This window comes from Chelonoidis abingdonii, chromosome 18 (genome assembly GCF_003597395.2).
Source record: "Chelonoidis abingdonii isolate Lonesome George chromosome 18, CheloAbing_2.0, whole genome shotgun sequence".
NCBI classification, from domain to species: Eukaryota; Metazoa; Chordata; order Testudines; family Testudinidae; genus Chelonoidis; species Chelonoidis abingdonii.
Genome location: NC_133786.1, coordinates 16728877 through 16750712, shown reverse-complemented (window position 1 = coordinate 16750712; position 21836 = coordinate 16728877). Strand labels below are relative to the sequence as shown.

Below are 21836 nucleotides of genomic sequence, written 5' to 3'. Positions count from 1 at the left end.
CCAGAATGGTGGGCAATGGAACTGTTTACTCACATTCTCTGGTAGGAGAAGCAGGGCTCTGTCAAACTATGTGACTAGGAGGCTCATTAAAATGAAGGACTGAGTGATGGCACTGCCTTGGGCTATGTATCAAGTAATCAGCTGATGTGAAAGCCACTTTACTTAGCCAGAGCACCTCAATCCTGACCTCAGCTTTCTAATTCCAGGCCTGGGTCCTTCCTAAGGTAGCTCTGAAAGTGTATCTTACTCTGATCCCTTGTTCTTCCAGGCCTTAGTTACCACAAAGCAGCTCCAATACAGGTTACTCGTGAACCATAGCCTTGTTATTCCAGTAGACCTGTGTATTAGTGGATCTTCTTAAACAGAGACCAGACTTCAGTGATGTTTAGATCCCTGCTAATCCTGCAAAGCTGACCAATTAGGAGAATTTGTGCTTGACTTTTTGCCACTCTTCACAGCAGAACATCAGTCATATGGGAGGTTTCCTTTCCAGATTTGCCTCTTCAGCGCAGGAAGCAGCTACAGATGACTGCCTTGAACACTGCACACACACCTGCCTCCTTTTCATGTGTGGTAGATTTAGAGGAAGAACTGAAGGGCTAGAGACTTATCACTGTTTCCCAGCTCTTCAGATAGTTTTTGAAGCTGTATTGCCTGTAAAGGGTGGCTGATTTGGACCTTAATATTTGTCTGATAGATTGAAAAGACATGACTTGTGGCAGACAGATTATGTTTGGTTAGGGGACTCGGAAGAGTCATTCCAGCTACCTTCAGAAATGAAATGCTTCATAACAGCTACTTAGCATGGTCTATATTGAACAAAGCTACTTAGATCCCAAATTCTGGTCTGATGTAGATTTCCTAGTAGCAGCACTGACTGTCCAGTCAGTGTCTGTATGAATGTTAATGGGAATTGTGCAGGCAGGGGAAAAATCCCAGATGTCTCATTAAAATGAAGAATATCACCCATATAGAAATAATCTCACTTTTGCTTCCTGTACTTAGCAGATTACATTTATATGTTGTGTTATAGATGCATGAGGACAGTGCTATGTGATAAGCCATTTTTAGATCTCATAAAAGTCCAGTATGTAAAACATATGCTGCTAACGCAGCATTAGCACATAAGTGACAGGTTTTTGTTCTGCATGGGAAGTTAAGATTGACAATCTTTCCCTGTTCTTGTAATTCCAGGAGTCTCAAATCAGCACCTGGTGTTATAATAGTGCATGTTGCAACACTCTAAAGTGCTGATTTCCTCTGAAAAATAACAGGCTGGGGCTCCATATATATTTTCTTTCAGTGATTTTCACATAATATTTACTCTGTTCACACGTCAGAAAATATTTTTTTTTTCTGACCAGCTCTGTGAGCTGAGCCCGAGATTTGCAAAGCTACCTTGCTCATCACCAATGATAGATTCTTCAGTTAGAACTTAGCTGACAGCTCTGATGATGTGAAAGGTAGTGCAAGTCTTGCCAGTGCTAGTAAAAGCTTGTTTTTGTCGGTAACATAAGAGACGTGTGGCACAGTTGTGCTGAAAAAGATACAACCCTTTTTATAACTTTTCTGACCCAATCCAACAGTGTTCTAGCACAAAGATCAGGTCTGCCGCTGGTGTAAATATGTGTAGCTTCACTGAGGCCAATCTAGAAGTGGAGGATTGTTATAATTATTATTTGTGTTAAGGTAGCACTTAGGAGCCCTGGTCACAGAGTGTTTTAGGAGTGACAGGAGTTCTAGGAGTGACACTGGCCATATGCTGCAATGTCCAGGACAAAGGTTACAGAATTAAGATTAACTTTGTTAAATTAAGTTAAACCTAGTGAAGCAGGTATAATAACTTTGGGTCCATTGTGTTAAAAATACAATTGTTTGAGCTGTTGTAGGATTGTATGTAACTTGACTAATGTAAACGTTAGGAACCGCAAAGGACTTTTTGGGGAAATACATATAAGGTACATTCCCTAGGAAATGTCTGGAGGGTGAGGGGAATGCAAATGACCCACTTCAAATGCATCCTTTTTTAAGCTATGCCCTGGGGAGGAAAAACAATTGCATGCTAATTATCTGTTCTTGGAAGCCCTAGCTGAAAGTCCCCAGAACCTTCTGAAGGGGAGGCTAAACCTGTGAGGCTGCTTGTTCAGCGCTGAAGCTGTGAAGACCTTGAACCCACAAGGAAGCCCCTTGAGTGGGGCTTAGAAGGACTGCTCATGCCAGAGCCCAGATTAGAGTTGGGTGAGCTCTAGAAAACTTATAAGCAAGTGCGTACTGTGTTCTTTGATGTTTTTGTGTATTCTCTCTGTAGTGCTTTTACCTAAGAATAAAATAGGCTTGCATGGGAAGTGCTTTGTGGTACCTTATAATATGGGTGATTGCTCTGTTAGTCTCCTGACAGGAAGGGAGGTAGGCCTCCTTAAGTGGAGTCGGTTGCTGAGAATAATCCAGTGAAGGCAGGGAACTGTTCAGCCTGGATGCACCCTGATCAAAAGGGAGAGAAGTGGGCCTCCATGCAATAGAAGCAACAGCTGGAAGCCTGAAAGTGGATGCTCTTGCTGTACCAAGTTGCCCTGAACTATGACTCTGGGTGCTGTGCAAACACGCACACAAAGGCAGTTCCTGTCCCTAAAGAGCTTACAAGTTAAGAGACAGTGGGTGGCTAGAGGCTGAATGGTGGGGAAGCTTAAGTAAACAGGTCATACATGGGGGACAGTGATCTCAGCACACCGGTAGCCTAGAGGTTAAGTTGTTTTTAGGCATTGCAGCAAACAAGAGTTTTAAGGAGGGTTTGAAGGTATGATGAGTACATTCTTTCTAGATGTTAATTTCAAAGCTCATGCTAGAATTTTAGTAGCATTCAGGTCTCTTTGACCTCTCCTTTCACCCACTGAAATTTGCGGAGGTCTTTCTAACTGGTATTGATGAGTTTCTTAAACTATTTGCCCTTATATGAAGTACTTGGAGGCTACATTATTCCATTCTGTTGCTTTGTAGCTTACCTTAAATTAAGGATGATGAATTGTAGTAAATTCTAGATACAGACTAGGAGAATCAGTGTTCAAAGTGGAAAGGGAAGCCAGAAGGGGGATCTCTTGTAGTGTTGCTAGATGGAAAAATAAGGAAGTACTGTAGTGCAGGTCTGAAACAGTGTCAACTGGAGACTCCAGCTGGTGGGAGCAGCTTCACAACCAGCCAAAGCTGAGATGGCCGCACTGGAGGGCGGGGGAAGGAAGGGGTAAAATGGAGCACAGGTGGGGCCACACTTCCCCAGACCCATGTGCATGATAGATCTCTCTCTCACACACACACACACATACACACCCCTCTCTTACAGGGACTGTCTGCAATTCTGTGTTTGCTGGCTCTTAGGCACTGCCATAAAACACGATTATTAATAATCATTAATAACAGAATTCTACTCTTTACCCATCCAAGGTTCAAGGAAATTCTGTTTGAGGTCTTCACAGAGAGGCCAACCCCTCCAGGGAAAGAGTGAATTCCTCCTTTTGAGTGAGATTCGGGGCCCTTGGAATCAGTGGGAGTTTCGTGTTTAGTGGTGTACAAGCCTTAAGCTGGCCCTCTGCACAAGGGGTGAACTTCACCCACTGTGAATAGTTGAATCCATTCTTTAAAATGAGGGAAATGGTGACAAAATCAGTGGTTTAAAATCCCACGCATTTCTCCTTTGTTAGCTCTCTGAAGGTCTTTGGGCACCACAGGAATGGATGGTTCGAGACCCATGTGGCAGTAGACAAGGAGAGGAAGATTCAGATTCAGTGAGAGATTTGTGGGCACCTCTTTGTGTGTCTTTCTCATTCTTTTCCATAAAAAGATGACATCACCACACATGAAATCAACAGGTTAGTGGGACAGAAAGACACGGCCATAAAGCCGGGCCTGCACTTTAACTCCTGCCCTATTGATGATTTCATCAGCAGGGTGATCGATGTTCACAAAGCCACCCCACGCCTTCTGCTTAGATCCCTGACCCAAAAGTAATCATCAAAGCAGAAAATACCAGGGAGACGCACATAGACATGGTGCAATTCAGTGACATTCATGAATATGTCCAATATATGGCAATGAAAGACATTTTTCACTAGGGCCAGTGCAAGGAAGTTTTGCGCCCTAGGCGAAACTTCCACCTTGCACCCGCCCACCAGCCAGCTAACCCTGCCCCCCACCCAGGAGGGCCTGCTACCCCCCTGCCCAGGGAGCCTACCCCCCCACAGCAGCTACCCCTCCACAGCAGCTAACCCCACCCGGGGAGACTCCCTCCCCCACCCCCCAGCATAGCAGCTAACTCCACCTGGGGAGACTCCCCCCACCCCACCCGCCGCAGCTAACCCTACCCAGGGAGCCCGCCCCGGTTTTCCTCTGCTGAGCACGCCGGCATCACTAATTCTCCTCCCCTCCCAGGCTTGTGGCGCCGACTGGAGGAGTCTTAGAGCAGGGGCTGTGTGCTCAGCAGAAGAGGCAGAGTGGAGGTGATCTGCAGTGGGGAGCGGTTCCCCTGTGCGCCCCCCCTGTTACTGCAGGCGGCTCTCTCTGCACCCCGCCCCAGCTCACCTCCACTCCACCTCCTCACCTGAGCAGGCTTTTAGGCGCCCTCAACCACTAGGTGCCCTAGGTGGCCGCCTCGTTTGCCGCCTAGTTTGCACTAGCCCTGTTTTTCAGGGTCTTAAGATGGGTATCATTGATGCCTGGTCTATGACTACAGCATATGCCACAAATTTCACCCACCAGATCATGTGGTTGGGAACCAAATCAATGTGTGCTAATGTACGTGTGGTATCTGATATTTATCTAAAAAGAAAAAGAGGCATAACTAGAGAACCGAGCACTTGATTCGAACTGGTTGGGAGGATAAAGGGAAATTTCACCAAACTCCTTCAGCCCCCCAAAAATAATCCCCCCCCAAAAAGTTGATACTTTGAAAGTTAATCAAAAAATAAGGAAAAGTTTGAAGTTTGTGTAAAAAAACAAAAACAAAAAAATTAAAAATCATCACAATTTCAAAGATTTGATAATGATTAGCAATGACACAATTTACTCATTACAAAAAGAATCAGATTAAAGATATCACTGTAATACACTGGAGCTTTTCCCCCCCAGCTTCTGTTAAGCCAATGTCTTCACCAGTTCTAAGATTCAGACTGGCTGGAAGAATTAGTGGTTATTATCTTCTCTTTCTAGCTTTAGTGGTAGTCTTTGAAACAGAGGAGATCGGTGAAAAAATGTATAAGCAAGCATCCTCACAGCCTTTCTATGGCAGTGAATAAAGAGCCACAGTAGATCCAACCCAGAACAAAGTAGGTTAATTCCCCTCTGTTCCGCTGAAAACCTGAAATATTGCCATTCTAAACATATGTACCATATTTATCCTCACCACACCTGACAGGAAAAGGAAGTGCTAGTGTCCTTGTTTACAGATGGGGAACAGAGACTAAATGATTTGGCCAAGGTTGCACGGAATGTCTGTGGTGAATTTGAAAGTGGGTCTCCTGTATCCCAGACTAACACTGGGCTGCCCGGGGGGGCGTGGCAAGTGGGGCAATTTGCTCTGGGCCCCGCAGGGGCCCCCACGAGAGTTTTTCGGGGGCCCTGGAGCAGGGTCCTTCACTTGCTCCAGGGGCCCCGGAAAACTCTTGCGGGGCTCGGGCCCCCAGAGCTTCTTCCACTCCGGGTCTTCGGCGGTAATTCGGCAGCGGGGGATCCTTCCACTCCGGGACCCACCGCTGAAATGCCCCGAAGACCTGCAGCGGTGGGTCCTTCCGCCCCAGGGCCCACCACCAAAGTGCTGGGTCTGTGGTGGCAATTCAGTGGCGGGGAAGACCTCAGGCCCCTTGCATCCTCTGGGCAGCCCTGGACTAATGGCTGGACACCCTTCCCGCCCGCTTCCTCTGAGTGGTCTCAAATATTAGCAGCTAGTGGTATGCCACTAACAGAATCTGTTTGGTCTTTAGTTTAGTGCTGTTTATGCTGCCAAATTGACTAACAAAGCTCTGGACAAGAAGTTCAAGTTGCAGCATGCTTTTCAGCCCTTAACACTTGTCCTTATTTCACTTTTATTGTTTAATGGATTTGGAAAGGAAGAGAAACAATTCCCTAATGGGCCAGGAATGCGGCACTCCAAACAAACTGATGTCATGTGGTAACGTGCAGCTTTGCTTCCATGGCTTGTGTTACAGGAACAACTCTAAACACTGTACAGCAAATGCAATAAACTGATGAGTGAGCTGTCGGCTTACACTGTCAGTGCATATTTGGGGGTGTATATTGCAGTGCCAGAGTACTGTCAGGGGAATCAAGGTGGAACATGACCATCCTTCAGATTAACCATGTGGTAGAACAGGCGTCATGCAAAACTCTGCCAATCAACAGCCGCACTGTTGTGCTAAGAGCCTAAAGACTTGTTCTGTATGAAATGGAGATGGCTGCAAGTTGACTCATCTTCTATACTGAGCAGGGTGACCAGATAGCAAGTATGAAAAACTGGGACAGGCGGTGGGTGGTAATAGGCACCTATATAAGATGAAGCCCCAAATATCGGCACTGTCCCAATAAAAACCAGGCTATCTGGTGACCCTAATACGGAGGCATGGCTGGTAGAGGCTCCAAGTCCCTGCATACAATGTCCCATCTTGATTCAAACAGCCAGTCTACTTGCCATAAGGCAGTCTGCTGAATCTTGAGCCAAACCTGCAAAAAGGGTGCATGGGTCAGTTGGATGTCTCCGTGGGGCTGATTGATATGAGTACTAAGAGTTAATACAAATAATTTGATGGTGCAATTCCTTCAGAGTTTAGGTGTGACCATCCCTTTTACTCACTAAGTGGCTTATCTTGTTAACAACAGACCTCCCAGAGACAGATCATAACACATGCTAGGGCTTACAATGCCACTAGCCCAGTCTGCATAAGACAACTTTTAGTCATAGTCATCGATTAACATTACGGCAGTTTTCCTGGAAGAGTTTTTCTTCTTTTCACAGTTTAGTCTTTCCTTACTAAGTGCATAGCAACTTCCCAGAGCCAATGACCATACTAACCCCCCCCCACAATCATATTAAAGGGGGACGATATGTTATTTTGAAAACAAGTTATTTGATTCCTGAGGGTTTGAGTAAATTAAACAAATACTCAGATTAACCAGTGCTTAAATTATCAAATAAATATGACCATATGGTGCACATATAGGGTTTTTTTAATTATTTTATTTTTGTAGAATAATGAACCTACTGCTTTCTAAGGGCTTGATCCTTAAAACAAAAAACCTTTAGGCAATAAATAATCCCTTTGAAGTCTGTTAAACATGTGCATACATTTTTGGAGGTTGGGGGCCTAAGCCATCCATTTGCATATGCCAGGAGTAATGGCAAAATCACATGCAATAAATGGAATTGAAGAAGGGGGTGGGAAATCTAAGTGTGCAAGTGGAAACCATGCATGTAGATAAAGGAATACAGTAAGACACTCTCAGCTTCCTATTCTGCACGTGACCAGCAATCTAGCTAGCCTGCATGTCCTACCAGGTCAGACTGTGCCTGGATAATCTGGAAATGAGCAAGTTACAAATTCCTACAAAGAGCGAGATCTTGTCTGTCTTTAACTTCTATTTTTCTAAGAATCCTGCTCACCAGTGAAATGCCCCCACCTCTGTATTTGACACAAGCAGTAGAATAACCACTGATCAGTAACTTTATATGTCTCAAGAGCTCTTTACAAACATTAAGCCTTGTGTGATGGGTTAATACTCATTTTGCAAATGTGCCAACAGATTGACAAAGAGGTTAAGGCCAATATTTGCAAACTTTTAAGTGCCTCAAGTTAGTTACCTAAATAAGTGGTTTGATTTTTCAGGGGCTCTGATTCCAGTCCCTATGTGTGCTCAGCAGCTCTTGAAACCAAGCCACATTTTCTGCAGGAAGGTTGCCTCATTTTAGCCATTCAAGTTCAAAAGTGTTGTCCGAAAGTAACTTATCAAGAAATCAGTAACTGCAACTAGGATCTGGGCGTCCTGACTTCCATTCCCCTGCTCTGACGGTTCCATCTCATGAACCTTGGCACAAATGCTGAGTTATAGTGTGATCTAAGTGAATGTACATGCTGTAACCTTTACATAAATGCTTGAATCAACTGTTTTTACTAATGTTCTTTTGTTACAGTCACACATTGTATGGGTCTCCCTCCGGTGGCTAATATCTACAACTTCATGGGGTTCTCTCATTTGTAAGACTTCCATGTAGATAAGAGAAGGTGCTAGGGATTGTACTGCCAATAAAATTCTCTTATTAATGCCTATTTTCAACCATAGACACGATCTGCTGACATATGTCACTCAGCAAGATATCACATGAAAAATGCCAGATTAGAAGGAGATCCCCTTTCCCCACTGGCTTTATCAGGCAAAACAGGTGGAAGCCTGCTTTCTGCAACATGTCTAAACTTCACAACTAGGGCTCAAATTAATACTTGTTTGAAGAGAAAAATTGACTTACTTACTTACCTTATGGGAGATTCCACAGTATCAGTGGATCAAGTATTTCACAAAAACAGCAAACACTAGGTTAAATGATTATTAGGTTAAATGATATCACGCTCCGTTTTCTTAGAATCAAAGATATAGCAGTGGCTTTTTTCCTTGTCTAATAGCATTGAATTTGTTAGGCTTCTGCTTTCTGATAAGCGGTGGCTTTTCTTTTACCCTGTTTACATTTCCTTTGAATAGCAAAACACTTGGCTAGGGAATATTTATTTTACTTTCCATTACTAATTTTAAGTGACCAATTTTACCATACTTAATGTACATTTATGTATCAGTAAAGGTATGTGATTTGTTCGATAGAGAATTCAAAAGCATGACAAACGCATCTGCTTAGGAATTTCAAGAGAAACTTGAAATCAGACCAGGCCCACTCAAAATGTTGTTAAAAGTGGCTCACCTTGAGTAAACCGAGAATGAACAAGGCATATGTCAACTGGAGTCCGACCTTGTGGTTTCAAGTAAGTTTCATTTATTGAGCATGAGTTTAGCATAGCAGGGCTTGATCTTGATTGGGAGCTACCATAATACAAATAAATACAGATATGGAACTCAAAGCAAAATTTGGAGGCAAAGTAAGAATTTTCAAATTGAAACAGAAAGAAGAGTTTGCACCAAACCATGAAACAAAACCACCAAATCTAGAAAGAACAGAGTACAGAGACTCTAATTTGGTACATTCATGCACGGAGTGAAAGCTGCAGTTATTTATTTTCTTTTAATAATTTAAAGATAGTCTGTTTCTTCTTCTCCATTAGCACTTAAATATTTTGGTCTCCATGGACTGGGAAGCTTTGGACTTTGCTTGGGGTGGATATGGCTTGAAACAGTCAATTGCAATGGAAAACAACATTGACATCCCACACTCAGAGCCCATGAGTAAACAGTTAAAAAAACAAATATGTTGCTCATGAAATTGACAAGCTGGCAGGGGACTGTCATAGTTCTGGGCCAATACTTGAGATCCTTCCCCTTCTATACTTTCAGTGTTTCAAGTTCACAAAGCCCTAACCTCTTCTTTGGAAGCCTAAAACTAATCATCAAAGCAGAAAGTGCCAGCGAGATGCACACAGCTCCAGAGCAATTTGGGGACTCTGGCTATGTCCAATACCTGGAAATGAAGGATGTTTTTCAGTATCTAAACATTTGGTGTTCCTGATTCCTGGGCTATGACTATCGACTGCTACAACCAGTGTTCTCACACACGATCATGTTGTTAGGAATCAAATGAATGTTTAACATACATCTGTTAAATAACACCTTAGCTTATTTATGGGTTAGCATGGACTTGTGGTCAGGTCGACAAGTTAAATGGCAGCAGCATCCTCTTTCAGGGCCTGATCCGAAGAGCAGTGAAGTCCATGGACTCATTTAGATCTTTCCTAGCCACAGGAACAACCTGTGAAAACTGGACATGTTCTAACCATAAATTCTCTTAAAATGAGTATTACAGGCTGACCTGCTTATCATGCCAAAGCACTTCATTCCTGGCCTGCAGCCTTTATATTTTTTATATTGAAATTTCATCTGTTTGATCACAAATCAGCTTTCTGTGCAGTTCCTCCCTAGCATCCTTTGAGCCCAGACTGCTGCCTGCGTGAGAGTTTTGTTAAGTGGATAAATGTCCACCATGGACTAAAAAGAGCTTGTTACTTGAATTAGCTGTCGAGAGATAAGCTGATCATACCTTTGACACCACAAGCATAGAAGGCCACCGCTCACCAGGCTACATTAAGTGATGCACATGTTCAGTCTGTCTTCAAATGGCACTGTGTATTTTACAGAGGAATTCTTGTTACGCACACACATATATGGCTACTGTAGATGCAATATATTTCCCATAACATTTTATTTTGAAAAACTGAAGGAGGCTGTTCACCTTTTAGATGAACATTATACACAAAGTCTTATAACCAAGGCTGCTGCAAAAGAAAAGACAAGGTGTAAAAAAAAAATCTTTCAGCAGAACTGGTTTTATTTTGTAACAAAAGAGTGCATCTAGAAGTAAATGAAGAGATGAATCAAAGAGCAAAACAAAGGAGCTGCTGAGACTTTAAATGGCAAATTCACAGCTCAAACATGTTAAAACAGACAGAAGTCTGAATTACCGCTGCTTTCCTAATGATTAAAAAACAAGGAAACTGAAAGAAGCCTCTTCCTTAAACACTGGTGAACAGAAAAACAACAGGAGATACATCCAGTGGACACTATAGGGTGGCATTGTGAGATGGAAGATCAGCTCACAGTTTTATCACTTTCTCCATTTTCTATTATTTTTCTTTTCTTTTCATCTGTTTTCCTCTTGAAGATGCTATTTCTGTAGAACTGAAGTTCTTTGACGCTTTCCCTGATGTCATCGAGTGCTCTGCAAGAGAATTAAGGAAGGTTTCAAAATGCACACACACTCAGGCTAAATTTGGATTCTGATGCATTTTGCAAATTCCAAACTGTGTAGGGAAAAAAAAGTAGACCACTGAGAAATATCGTGCACAAATCTGTCAGTAATAAAACCATCTTCTCTAGACTGAGTAATACAGGAAACAGAAGTTCACCAGGACAGGCATGCAAGGAAGTAACACATTACTTATTGGTTTGTGCTATTATGCAAGGCACAAGCTCTAGCAAGCCAATAGATTCCATGACTTCAGAGGACTGGACTAGATGACCTCCAGAGGTCCCTTCCAATCCTATGATTCTAGTGTAGTTGAGGGTAAAGGCAGGTAAACTGAGCTGAACATGTTAAGGTTGATGAATATGGAATTTAACACTACCTGGCCTGAAAATCAAAAAGGTTAGTTTACCCACTTTTAAATCACTGCATGACTTCAGCTATTAAAACAAGTATTGGTATTAGTCTGAGATGCCTAACAATGGACAAGGACTCGAGAGACCCGGATTCTATTCCTGGTTTGGCCAATTAGCTGCTGTGAGACCCTGAGCAAATTGCTTTACTTCTCTGTTTCTCCTCCCACCCTTTGTCTGGTCTAGGTAACTCTTTGAGGCAGAGACGCTTTCACTATGTATTTGTACAGTGCCTACCACAAATGGACCATGACTTCAGATAGGGCCTCTAACGTACCATAATAATTATTAGAAAAGGACAGTGGTCAAGAACAATATTGAGTAAAAACCAACAAACAAAAAAATCAAATCAAGACCTAGATTCCGGTCACACTAAAATCTAAGTAAAACCATTGCTAAATACCAGATTCCAGAAGATAGTGCTTCCTAAAATCAGGGCACCATCAGCCAATCTTTACTTAATGATGATGTTTCATTCCAACAAATGCTTCCTGAAACTGTGCCAAAAACATGCCAGCATCCAGCAAGCAACATCAGTAACCAAAATGTACCTATAACCTCCCTAGCCATCTTTGTATTTTAATGCACAACAGTTTTAAACACCAATCTTTCCCAGCCATTCCATCCTACCGGTAATCACCTTCTGCAATACGCCAGGCTTTAGAAAGCAAAGGCCTGGCTATGATGCAGGCTACTCCCTTTGAACCCTGGGCCTTCATGTGCCCATCTTACAGAGCCCAAGCATCAGAGAGCTCTAGGAAAAGAGGTACTTGAAGGTTCAGTTACTCCTTTTTCCGAAGATTCCCATGCAATTAGCAACAACTATTCTCCATCCCTGCATGAAAGAACTGTGCCTTATCCTAAAACAGGAGAGGTTTCAAGAGGCAGTAAAATTAAGCAGTAAAAATAACTTATGCTCATTTTACGGAAAAGGGACCATCTGTCAATGTAGTTATGCGCCCAGAGGGAAGGCATCTCAGTACTGTTCCTGTTGGCTTTCTATTTATGCTAAGTCATAGTGGCTTCATTTCCCAATGGGAATGAGTTAAAACTGCCATCACGCCTGTTGAGCCAATAGAGCTTTATTGCTGCACTTTGTATAGCAGCAGCAACAATCTGCCAGACAAGTTCTGTTTTCCAGATCTTTATTTATGAAATAAACAAACAAAGGAAATGTTTATATTACAATAGTACACAGAGGCTTAAGTCAGAACTGAGGCCTCGCTGTGCTAGGCACAGTATTCGGAAAAACACGGGGAGCAATCCTGCTCCTGTTGAGGTCAATGGCAAACTCACATAGACTCCACAGGACTTTGGATCAGATTCATGGTGCTGGGCCTGGAAAGCTTACAATCTAAGAGAAAGTGTTAATACTTTCTACTACACGGCACCTTTCATCCGAGGATCTGAAAGCAAGTTATCAATGTTAACTATGCCTCCGAACACAGTCAGGTGGTAAATCAAGGTTAACCCACTTCACAGATAGGTAAACAGGCATCAATACATCACAAACCCAATCTCCAGTCCTCTGCTTTCACTACTGGTCCTCTGGTAACAGCTTTGCTTCAATACAAAACTTATTAATATTCTATCTTAGTTTTTTTCTCAGATGCTTAGCACTGTGGTATGTAAGTGTTGTGAACATGTATTTGTCAGGACAAGTATCTTGGCTTAGTAAACAGAGTGAGTCATTCATTAATGGATAATAAATTACTTTCCTTTTCTGTATTTTTACAGAGTAACTTTTTTTTGCCGTAATCAGACATTAGAGAGAGGGATATGGCAAGGAACAATTACACAGACTTCCAGTGCCATTGGCAATAGAACTAATATGTCAGGTTTTCAGAGAAATTGGTATGCTCCATATTCTAGTAGAAAAGAGTACTGTAGCTTAAAGATATGACAAATGTACTACATTAAAGGCAACAGTGGAAGTCTTACCTGTGAGAAGCCACCTTCTTTGGTGCAAACTCAAATTCTTCTGGATACCAGCGCCTGTATATGGAAGAAATTGAGTTTTAAATCCATACATCTTAAATACATACTCAGAGGTCTCTTTGGGATTGCTACAATAGGAAATGTCTCTTCAGTGCAAAAATTTGAATTTCACTGTCATTCAGAAAAGTTACTGTTATAAGCATCAAAATAATATAATCCATGTGAGAGCTAAACACCTCCCCACTCTGCATGCAGTTCAATAAGTAGGTCCTTGTCCTTTTTCTGATTGATCCAAGTGGAATATCCGAAAGAACTAAATGGCTGCACACGGCTCTTTCCCTGCTGTCCTCCTCTCTCGTTTTAGAAGAAAATTAGTTAAATATAACTAGAGCTCCTTAGATCTTTTTACACTAACTTTGTATGGTATTTACCTGCAAAGTTCTTTGACAGTGCTCACATCAATTATCCTGTAATGAAGGTGCCTCATGAACTGAGGCATATATTTGTCAAGAAACTTCTTATCTGCATGAACAGAGTTTCCTAGAAAAAGACAAAACAGATACTTCTTTCAAAGACTTTACAAAGCTACAGTGAATTATATCTGAACTAGAGGTAAGCTATGCAGACTGAAGAAATCACATATGACTTCTAAATGTTTTCAGTTAGGTCATAGGTTTCATGTTCCAATAAATATGATTTTAAAGGCTGCTGTCTGATTTCCATTCTGAGATCACTTCTGTATGGTTTAAATATATAATCTCTCTGCATTAAATTCTTCAATTACTTCCTCTACAATTTCTGTGTCACAAACCTAATTATTTCAATAAAAGTAAATATTACACAAACAACCAGGTTTTCCACTAAGGGTAAATAAGCTTTACTGTTTGTTTAATATATTTTCCTCAGGTCATCCTTTTGACCACTCTGAGTCAGTGTTCTGAGTCACCATCAAGTAACAGGACGTTCAGAATAGCAGCACTTAGAGGTTGATTGGATTTGTATCTGCAGTTAGTTCCCTATTTTTCTTTTGCATTCACAAAAGGCTAACAACACTAAGTCACACCAGTAATGACATAAATGTATAATGAAATATTACTAGTAACAGGAATTTAAGTTTCCTGCAGATTTATGGGGATTTTCAGAAACCCATACCTAATATTTGCTTCAGGCAATTTATAGAATGGATGATACCTAATGCTAAACTTTCCCTGCTTAATGAAATTTGATTGCATGCAGATCTCCAAGTAGGAGACTAAATCACTCCTGCATTGTGCATTAACAGGCTTTTCAAAGCTCCACTGGGAACGAAAGGAGGATTGATTTTATTAGTATTAAAAATATAAGTACACATTTTACCTGCAAGAGGACAGAGGCCGGGGGGTGTTTGCTGTCGTACAAAGGACAGAAATTCATACTCTGCTTGCTGCAATGAAATTGTACTTTCTTTCACTGCCTTGGTAAGGCCAGACTGCAAGAAAGAGGCATCCATCACCCATCAAATATTTACCATTATTTAAAAATACTTGTAGCATATTTAAGTAGCAGTCAAGTGTTACCTAGAAATCAATAACTGAAACAGTAACCAACTAACAGCACATTTAATGCCCAGAAGCATTAAAAAAGATGACAACTTAACTCTTAAATTTAACCTTGTGGAAGGTCTTATCATTTTACCAAATGCACTAGTGTTTATCCACTTCAATCCTAGCTAAGGGACAGATGATAGCATTGTGAACCAGACAAGATGCTGGTCAGTATAGCTGCTTAAATCCACAACCCTGTGAGCATCAGTAGAACTAGCAAGAATCAAGTCAGTTTCACACTGCTGCGCAGAGCTTTCCCAAGCAGCAGCCACTGGTGGCCTCACTATCTTTCACATCAGCCATTATTGGTAGGTTTACTTCTCTAGCTAGAAGATGTCTAGTAAAATTTTCAAGGCCTGTTGCTGCAAGTCAAGGTTGTTAAGGCCCTTTGGATAGTCTCAAAAAGAACAGGAGTACTTGTGGCACCTTAGAGACTAACCAATTTATTTGAGCATAAGCTTTCGTGGGCTTCGATGCATCCGAAGAAGTGGGCTGTAGCCCACGAAAGCTTATGCTCAAATAAATTTGTTAATCTCTAAGGAGCCACAAGTACTCCTATTCTTTTTGCGGATACAGACTAACACAGCTGCTACTCTGAAACCTTTAGATAGTCTGTTTCAGGTAGTCTTGTGGTTAAGGCACTGGACTGGATCTCAGAAGATCTGGACTCAATTTTCAGTTCTGATATGGACTTCTTGTGAGATCCTGGGAAATCACAACCTCTCTCTGCCTCATATAGCACCTCATCTGTAAAATGGGGATATTTCCTTTCTCCCACCTTTTGTCATCTACATTTAGAATATAAGCTCTTCAGGACAGGAACTGAAGGGCTATAAAGTGCTCAGCACCTAAGACAATTGGGAGATGAAGAATTATAAAATTGCTACTAGTTACAAGGACACAGGGATTCTAGTACTATTACTCTAGAACCTTTACCTTCCCATGATGCTCTTTACACCATTCTGACATGCCATCCAGCAACTCATCTGGCTGGTTTATAATCAGGTTGGGACCCTGGTAATGAGAAAAAAATAGTAATCAAATCCTAAAACTTATCAGAGGCATCTGTCTACCTCCTGCTGACAACTCTAGCTTTAAGGAAATTACAAGAAAGCTGCTAATCTTGCTCTGCACAGCAATCACAAAACCCATGTGGTGGGAAATGCCTCCCTGACCTGGTATAAACTATCGAGTGATTCTGTATGGATACTAGCCTGTGGTTCCAATTCGTCTCTCAATGGCTTCTAAGATCAAGTTTTCTTAGTCTGCAAATAAAAAGGCATAGCAGCGTTCTTTCTTACTGTAATTGGAACTTATTTGACAAGCGATGATCCATGAGTCAGAACTGAATCCAGTTGCCTCTCCCAGCACTGTGTGTATTTTGCAGCTCTAAGTAGTAAGGAAACCTTATTCTTGTCACTAAAGCAAGAATATATGACTCATAATGTGTAAAGAGGAAGCAGGTCTGTTCAGTAAGATACTGCCAATTTTACAGGGACATCTTCCAGGTTACGATCACATCTTAAAAACAGGCATTTTAGAGTCAGCAGCTGGCAAACCTTACAGTACTAAAAAGTGACATGCTACACTGTCGTCAAGGTTGTTCAAGAATGCAGGATATCTGCCACTAACATTTTACACACAGCCACAATCCTAACAGACCTCAAAAGTGTGTACTATAAATTGCTGTTTGACTCGTATTCCATTCCACAGGCTGTACTCATCTGGAAACTGAACTTATGAAAGGGCACATACCATGCTGGCTGCTTGTTAGCCAGATGGTTCACAAAACATCAAAGATGATAATATTCCACTCTAACTTAATGGGCAGATGAACCTTCAATTATAACAAAGTAACAGTACCAGGACCTAGTAATCAGACGTAGGCCAGTACACACTGACACCAAACTCTAACCTACCTCAGCCAAAATGTTTAAATCAGAATCAGTTATGAGACAAGCCATCTCAATGATCTGGTCCTTCTCTATGTCCAGTCCAGTCATCTGCAAAGGCAGAAGCAACAATTGTAAGAAAAGAGAAGAGCTATGCTTTATACTTTGCAGGGAATGTGTGTTTTAACAACATTTTAATCCCAGAGTTGGGCTAACACTGCTGTAATGTTTGGGTTTTTTCACAAATGCTTTGCACTGATTCCAATCACAAGTAGAAGGGAAATAATCAGTGTTTGCCAAACTAAGAAAGGAAAGGAAATTTTCCAAAGCTTCTCAGTGGGCTCTGCAAATACTTGGAGAGTGAATGTAGAGCAGAACCGCTCAGCCATAACTAGAAAAGAGACCTCGAGAGCTGGAACCCCCCAGGCCTGAATCTGAACGGGATGCTTCCCTGCCATCTGAAGCAGCAAAGTGCAGACCAACCTACAGCCTGGGAGGATCAAAGAGAGGGAAAGGTTCTGTTAGTGCAGGGAGCCGACCCAGACCCAGGCTTGGTCTTTGAGGTGTGTCTCCCTAAGCTTTGCCCAGCCAAGTCTTAAACACCCCAGGCAATGCCACCCCTAGGCAGTGCCCAGGGGCAGGGATCTCCTCCTGACACCCAGCCTGGCTTTCCCTTGCACCCTCCCTCCAACTGCGACCCCCTGGGCACCTGCCTGACATGGGGGACCCCTCCCCCAATCCTGCCCCCCTCAGCCAGGTACATCCCCAGGGAAACATCCCACCTGCGTCCCCCACCCCGCCCAGCGGGGGGTGCCCCTGCCCCGAGGCGCCCCCTCACCTCCAGATCCACCCAGACCATCCTCTGTCCCATGCTGCCCCACGCCATGGCCGCTCCGTCCGGGACCCCGGCTCTCAGTGCCGCAAGCAGCCGGCGCCCGGCTGAGCCCAGCAACCAAGCACGCATCGCGACAGGCCGCAAAGTGTCAACCTGGGGACTACAATTCCCAGACGCCCATGCGCCATCTCGCCACCCAGTCCTGTGACTGGCTCTGCCCCGAGGCCTGCTGGGAAATGTAGTCACCCCAGGGTATCACAGGACGCAATATTCACCTCCCCTCCCGAACAGCAGTGCATGCTGGGGATTGTAGTCTCCACACGTCCCATATGTCCACGTACGTACTGCTGGTTACTCTCAGCAGCAGATGCTTAGTTTTTATTCTGCTCCAAGCACCTCTCTACAGGGAGTATTTTACACTGAGGTCTGTTTAGTTTGCAGGTTCTAGTCCATGACTGGAGCTCCTAGGTACTAGGATAATACAGGGAGTATTTTACACTGAGGTCTGTTTAGTTTGCAGGTTCTAGTCCATGACTGGAGCTCCTAGGTACTAGGATAATACAAATAATTTAAAAGAAGTAAATTGCATTTACTTCCTCAAGGCAGGGACCTCTAATATTGCACATCGACCACAGCCGCATCATCAATAGTCTGGGCTCCCATAAAACACACATTAAATAACAAAATAATTCATGACTGAGCCACTGTGAAGTAAATGGGACAATCAGAAACCTGAATAGTTGTCTCTTACTTGAATTATAGTTCAGGCTAAGATTTTTGTCACATATATGTTTAGTCCAAGTCACGGACAGGACATGGGCAATAATGAAAAATTCACGGAAGCCCAAGCCCTGTCTCTGACTTTTACTACAAATATCCATGACAAAATGAGGCACCTGGGCAGCTGTAGACAGGTTGGGAGCTCCAGGGTCCCCTTCTGCTGGTGGCTCTGAGAAGTGGGGAATCCCACTTGCCACTCACAGCAGCCAGGAGCTCCTACGATTCTCCCTGCCGCTCAAGGCATCCAGGAGCAGCAGGGGGTGGGGTCCGCCTGCTGCCTGTGCAGGGGGCTCCCACCACCTGGGGCAGCGGGGTACCCTGCAGCTCCCTGCCTCCGCAGACAGCAAAGGACCCTGCTGCTCCCAGCTGGCGCTGGCTGAAGTCGCAGAGGTCTTTGGAAGGCACAGAATCTGTGACCTCCATGACTAAATTGCAGCCTTAATTATAGTACCTGGACACCACTGCACCAGGCACTGTGCAAACACAGAAGATTCCTGCCCCAAAGATGTCACAGTCAAAACAGGGAAGACAGACAAAAGGTGGGAGGAAACAAAGTGATCACACTTGCCCCTTAATCCCCAGACCCATATTTCCTTTCCATTTGCTCTAGAAAATAATCATTCACTCTCAGATTTGTATTTTATGCTGCTGAAAAGTGCCAAATTGGCTGAAGCTGGAAATTGGATAATGAACTCTCCTGCCTCTAGGACAGGTATAGTATAAGCACTACCCCCAGCAAATGTGCATCAGCCTTCATGTAGGAACAACCTCCAGAAGGGGGGACTTCAGACTCTCCTGATGCTGCCAGCAAGAATGCCAAATGAGGATTTTTTTTATTATGCTAATACTTGTCCACTAGAAAGTGGACCAAAACCCACCAAGTCATTTCATGTAGGGGTTATGGAACAGCCATTAGACAGTGACAGCTGGTGGGAAAGCCATTCCCAACCTGACCTGCACGCAAATGAAGAATCAAGAGGAGAAAGGGTCTGTGCCCCATTGTCAAAGCATTGAACCCTCCCCAACCATTTTTAATTTCATGTGCAAGTCCAAATTTGCTTGCTCACATGAAGCACACAGAAATGTTCTTGAGGCCCTAAAGTAGCCAGTTAGGAAGCAGAAACTACTGCATTGTGGTTGTAGCATAGGCGACAGAGTGAAGTATGAGCCACATGTTAGGGTGTTCAATTTTAAAAAACATAGTGCTGCTTGCATTTCCCATCAGGTAAAATATCACCATGGAAAAAGCAAGCTTTATTTTAAATAAAGAGAGCTCCCCCCTGCACCCTCGTGGTTAGGGCTGTCTCATTGCATCAAAGCAATAACACAGCATGGCACTGTAGTAATGGGCACAGGATTTTTTTATTTTTTTTGACAGCAGTAATATGACCCTTAATTTACAAATGAATTCACCGATATGCCAACAATGGCTGGTAATTTGGTGCTTAATTGCAAATATATCTTGTTTTCAAGCACAGCGCCAAGAAGTTATGTTCAAGCTGGTTTGAATAATGGGAGCTTAGGTACACATATGTGTGCCTTTCTCATAAATGTGTTTAAATGCTGTTTGGTAAATCCAACCAACAGCTTCTTGTGGCAGTTTCTCCAACTTCACTACAACTGTAGGTGGATTGTGGCCTCTAAAGAACTTGTGCTTTTACTGATTTCTTGAAACTAAAAACTTACATGTTTGCTGAAAGCTGCTCTCAAGGTTCTCAGTGCTTTCCAGAGAGGAAAGTGCTGAATTTGTCTGCCTCGTTTGTCAATAGACATCTTAACCCAAAGTTAAAGTAAACTACTAACAAATTCGTCCCAAAACACACTTCTTTGTAAAAATAAACTTTTTAAAGCCTACATCCACTGGAAATGTTTGTATTTTTTTTAATTTCAGAGGAAGCAGTAATTCTTAAAAAAAAACTTGATTTATTCAAAACAATTTCCCAGGAAATACATTTTTAAATAAACATTAAAAGTTTAAAAAGTCAATTACACAATTTTTTGCCAGAAGCTGAGGATGGATCACTTGATGATTACCTGTTCTGGTCATTCCCTCTGGGGCATCTGACATTAATCACTGTTGGAAGATAGGATACCGGGCTAGATGGACCTTGGGCTGACCGAGTATGGTCTGTCTTATGTTTGATATCAAAATGTTTGGGTTTGTTAAGTTTCAAAACAAACTCAAAATTGCAGAATTTCCCAGAAAACAGAAAACCCAGGCCCTATTTAATGGCCCTGGCATTCTAAAATGAGAACACTTATTCAGCACACTTGGTGCTTAAATCCAGGTGATGTACAAGCAGTTCATGGATATATGCATAAAATACCAACATTTTTAATTTCTAATTTCAACGAGCATCCTATAGAATCAATATCTAAATGTCCAAGATGTCTTATGGATATGTTTTTAATATGGTAGTTTTCTGCTGTTGCAGTCACAGATCTTGCAAGTCATGATGTATCTCATTGTGAAATAGAAGGTGGAATGTGAAAAAAATTAAAGAAAAGGTAAAGAATTCTAAGATATTTTTCATAGTAAAATCTGGCCTTGTGTGTTTGTTATGACATTGTCACATTACCACATCTATTAAAATCTAATTTATGTGGACTATTTTAGCACTGGATCTTATGGCCTGGTACTACTGCTGGCATTTTTAAGTAAAAAGAACATTAAGACAAAATACAAGTTAATTTAATAAATCATGTATTTTTTACACTGAAACTGTTATCCAAGCAAGAAAAGTAAATTTAGCTATATCTACACCAGTTTAAAAAAAATCTTTTCCAGAATGTATACTGCACAAGGATCACAAATGCTAGTTTTCAGTGCTACAAGAAATAAGGGAGTCTGCACTTTTTCAGCAATCAGTTTCCCCCAGATGCTATCCCAACACTTCCATTACGATGTGTGCTTCAAAGAAACTGGTGAACTAGCAGAGAAAAAAAAATCACCTGCATGTTGCCAAACTTCCCCTTCTTATTTTTCCTACCAAATTTTTTTAAGGGAGTGTTCTGAAACTGTGACAGGATGAACACACTTATATTTACTCAGCTAAAACCAATCACTTCTTTCTTATTTACAAAAGAATTGATATTTTCTGGCAAATTGTATGATTAGGCTCATATCCAAAGTTTGTAAACAAGATGTGGTTTTTATGGCTTCCCTGCAGCTCATTCAGCTTCTAATTAAATTCACTACACCTGTTCTGAAAATCATGCTCAAAAACTTATTTCAGGGGTAGGCAACCTATGGCACGTATGCCAAAGGCAGCACGCGAGCTGATTTTCAGTGGCACTCACACTGCCCGGGTCATGGCCAACGGTCCGGGGGGCTCTGCATTTTAATTTAATTTTAAATAAAGCTTCTTAAACATTTAAAAAATCTTACTTACTTTACATACAATAGTTTAGTTATATATTATAGACTTAGAGACCTTCTAAAAACTTTAAAATGTATTACTG

The 21836-nt window shown here is 42.2% G+C and overlaps 2 protein-coding genes across 2 annotated transcripts; one reads left to right on the top strand and one right to left on the bottom strand.

Moving 5' to 3' along the window:
- Positions 1-804: 804 nt before the first annotated feature.
- Positions 805-18521, top strand: LOC116834188 (NXPE family member 1). The gene is given in 6 exon segments (XM_075073448.1): positions 805-884; positions 3693-3979; positions 3982-4097; positions 4678-4732; positions 4735-4774; positions 18368-18521. Coding segments are annotated over 6 exon segments (666 nt in total). The 3' UTR covers positions 18456-18521.
- On the bottom strand, positions 10499-17754 carry REXO2 (RNA exonuclease 2). The gene is made up of 7 exons (XM_032796114.2): positions 17598-17754; positions 16787-16870; positions 15804-15881; positions 14641-14752; positions 13716-13824; positions 13288-13341; positions 10499-10909 (listed from the first exon to the last, which is right to left on the bottom strand). Exons 1-7 carry the CDS (start codon positions 17721-17723, stop codon positions 10780-10782), a joined length of 693 nt encoding a protein of 230 aa, XP_032652005.1. The 5' UTR covers positions 17724-17754; the 3' UTR covers positions 10499-10779.
- Positions 18522-21836: the final 3315 nt, after the last annotated feature.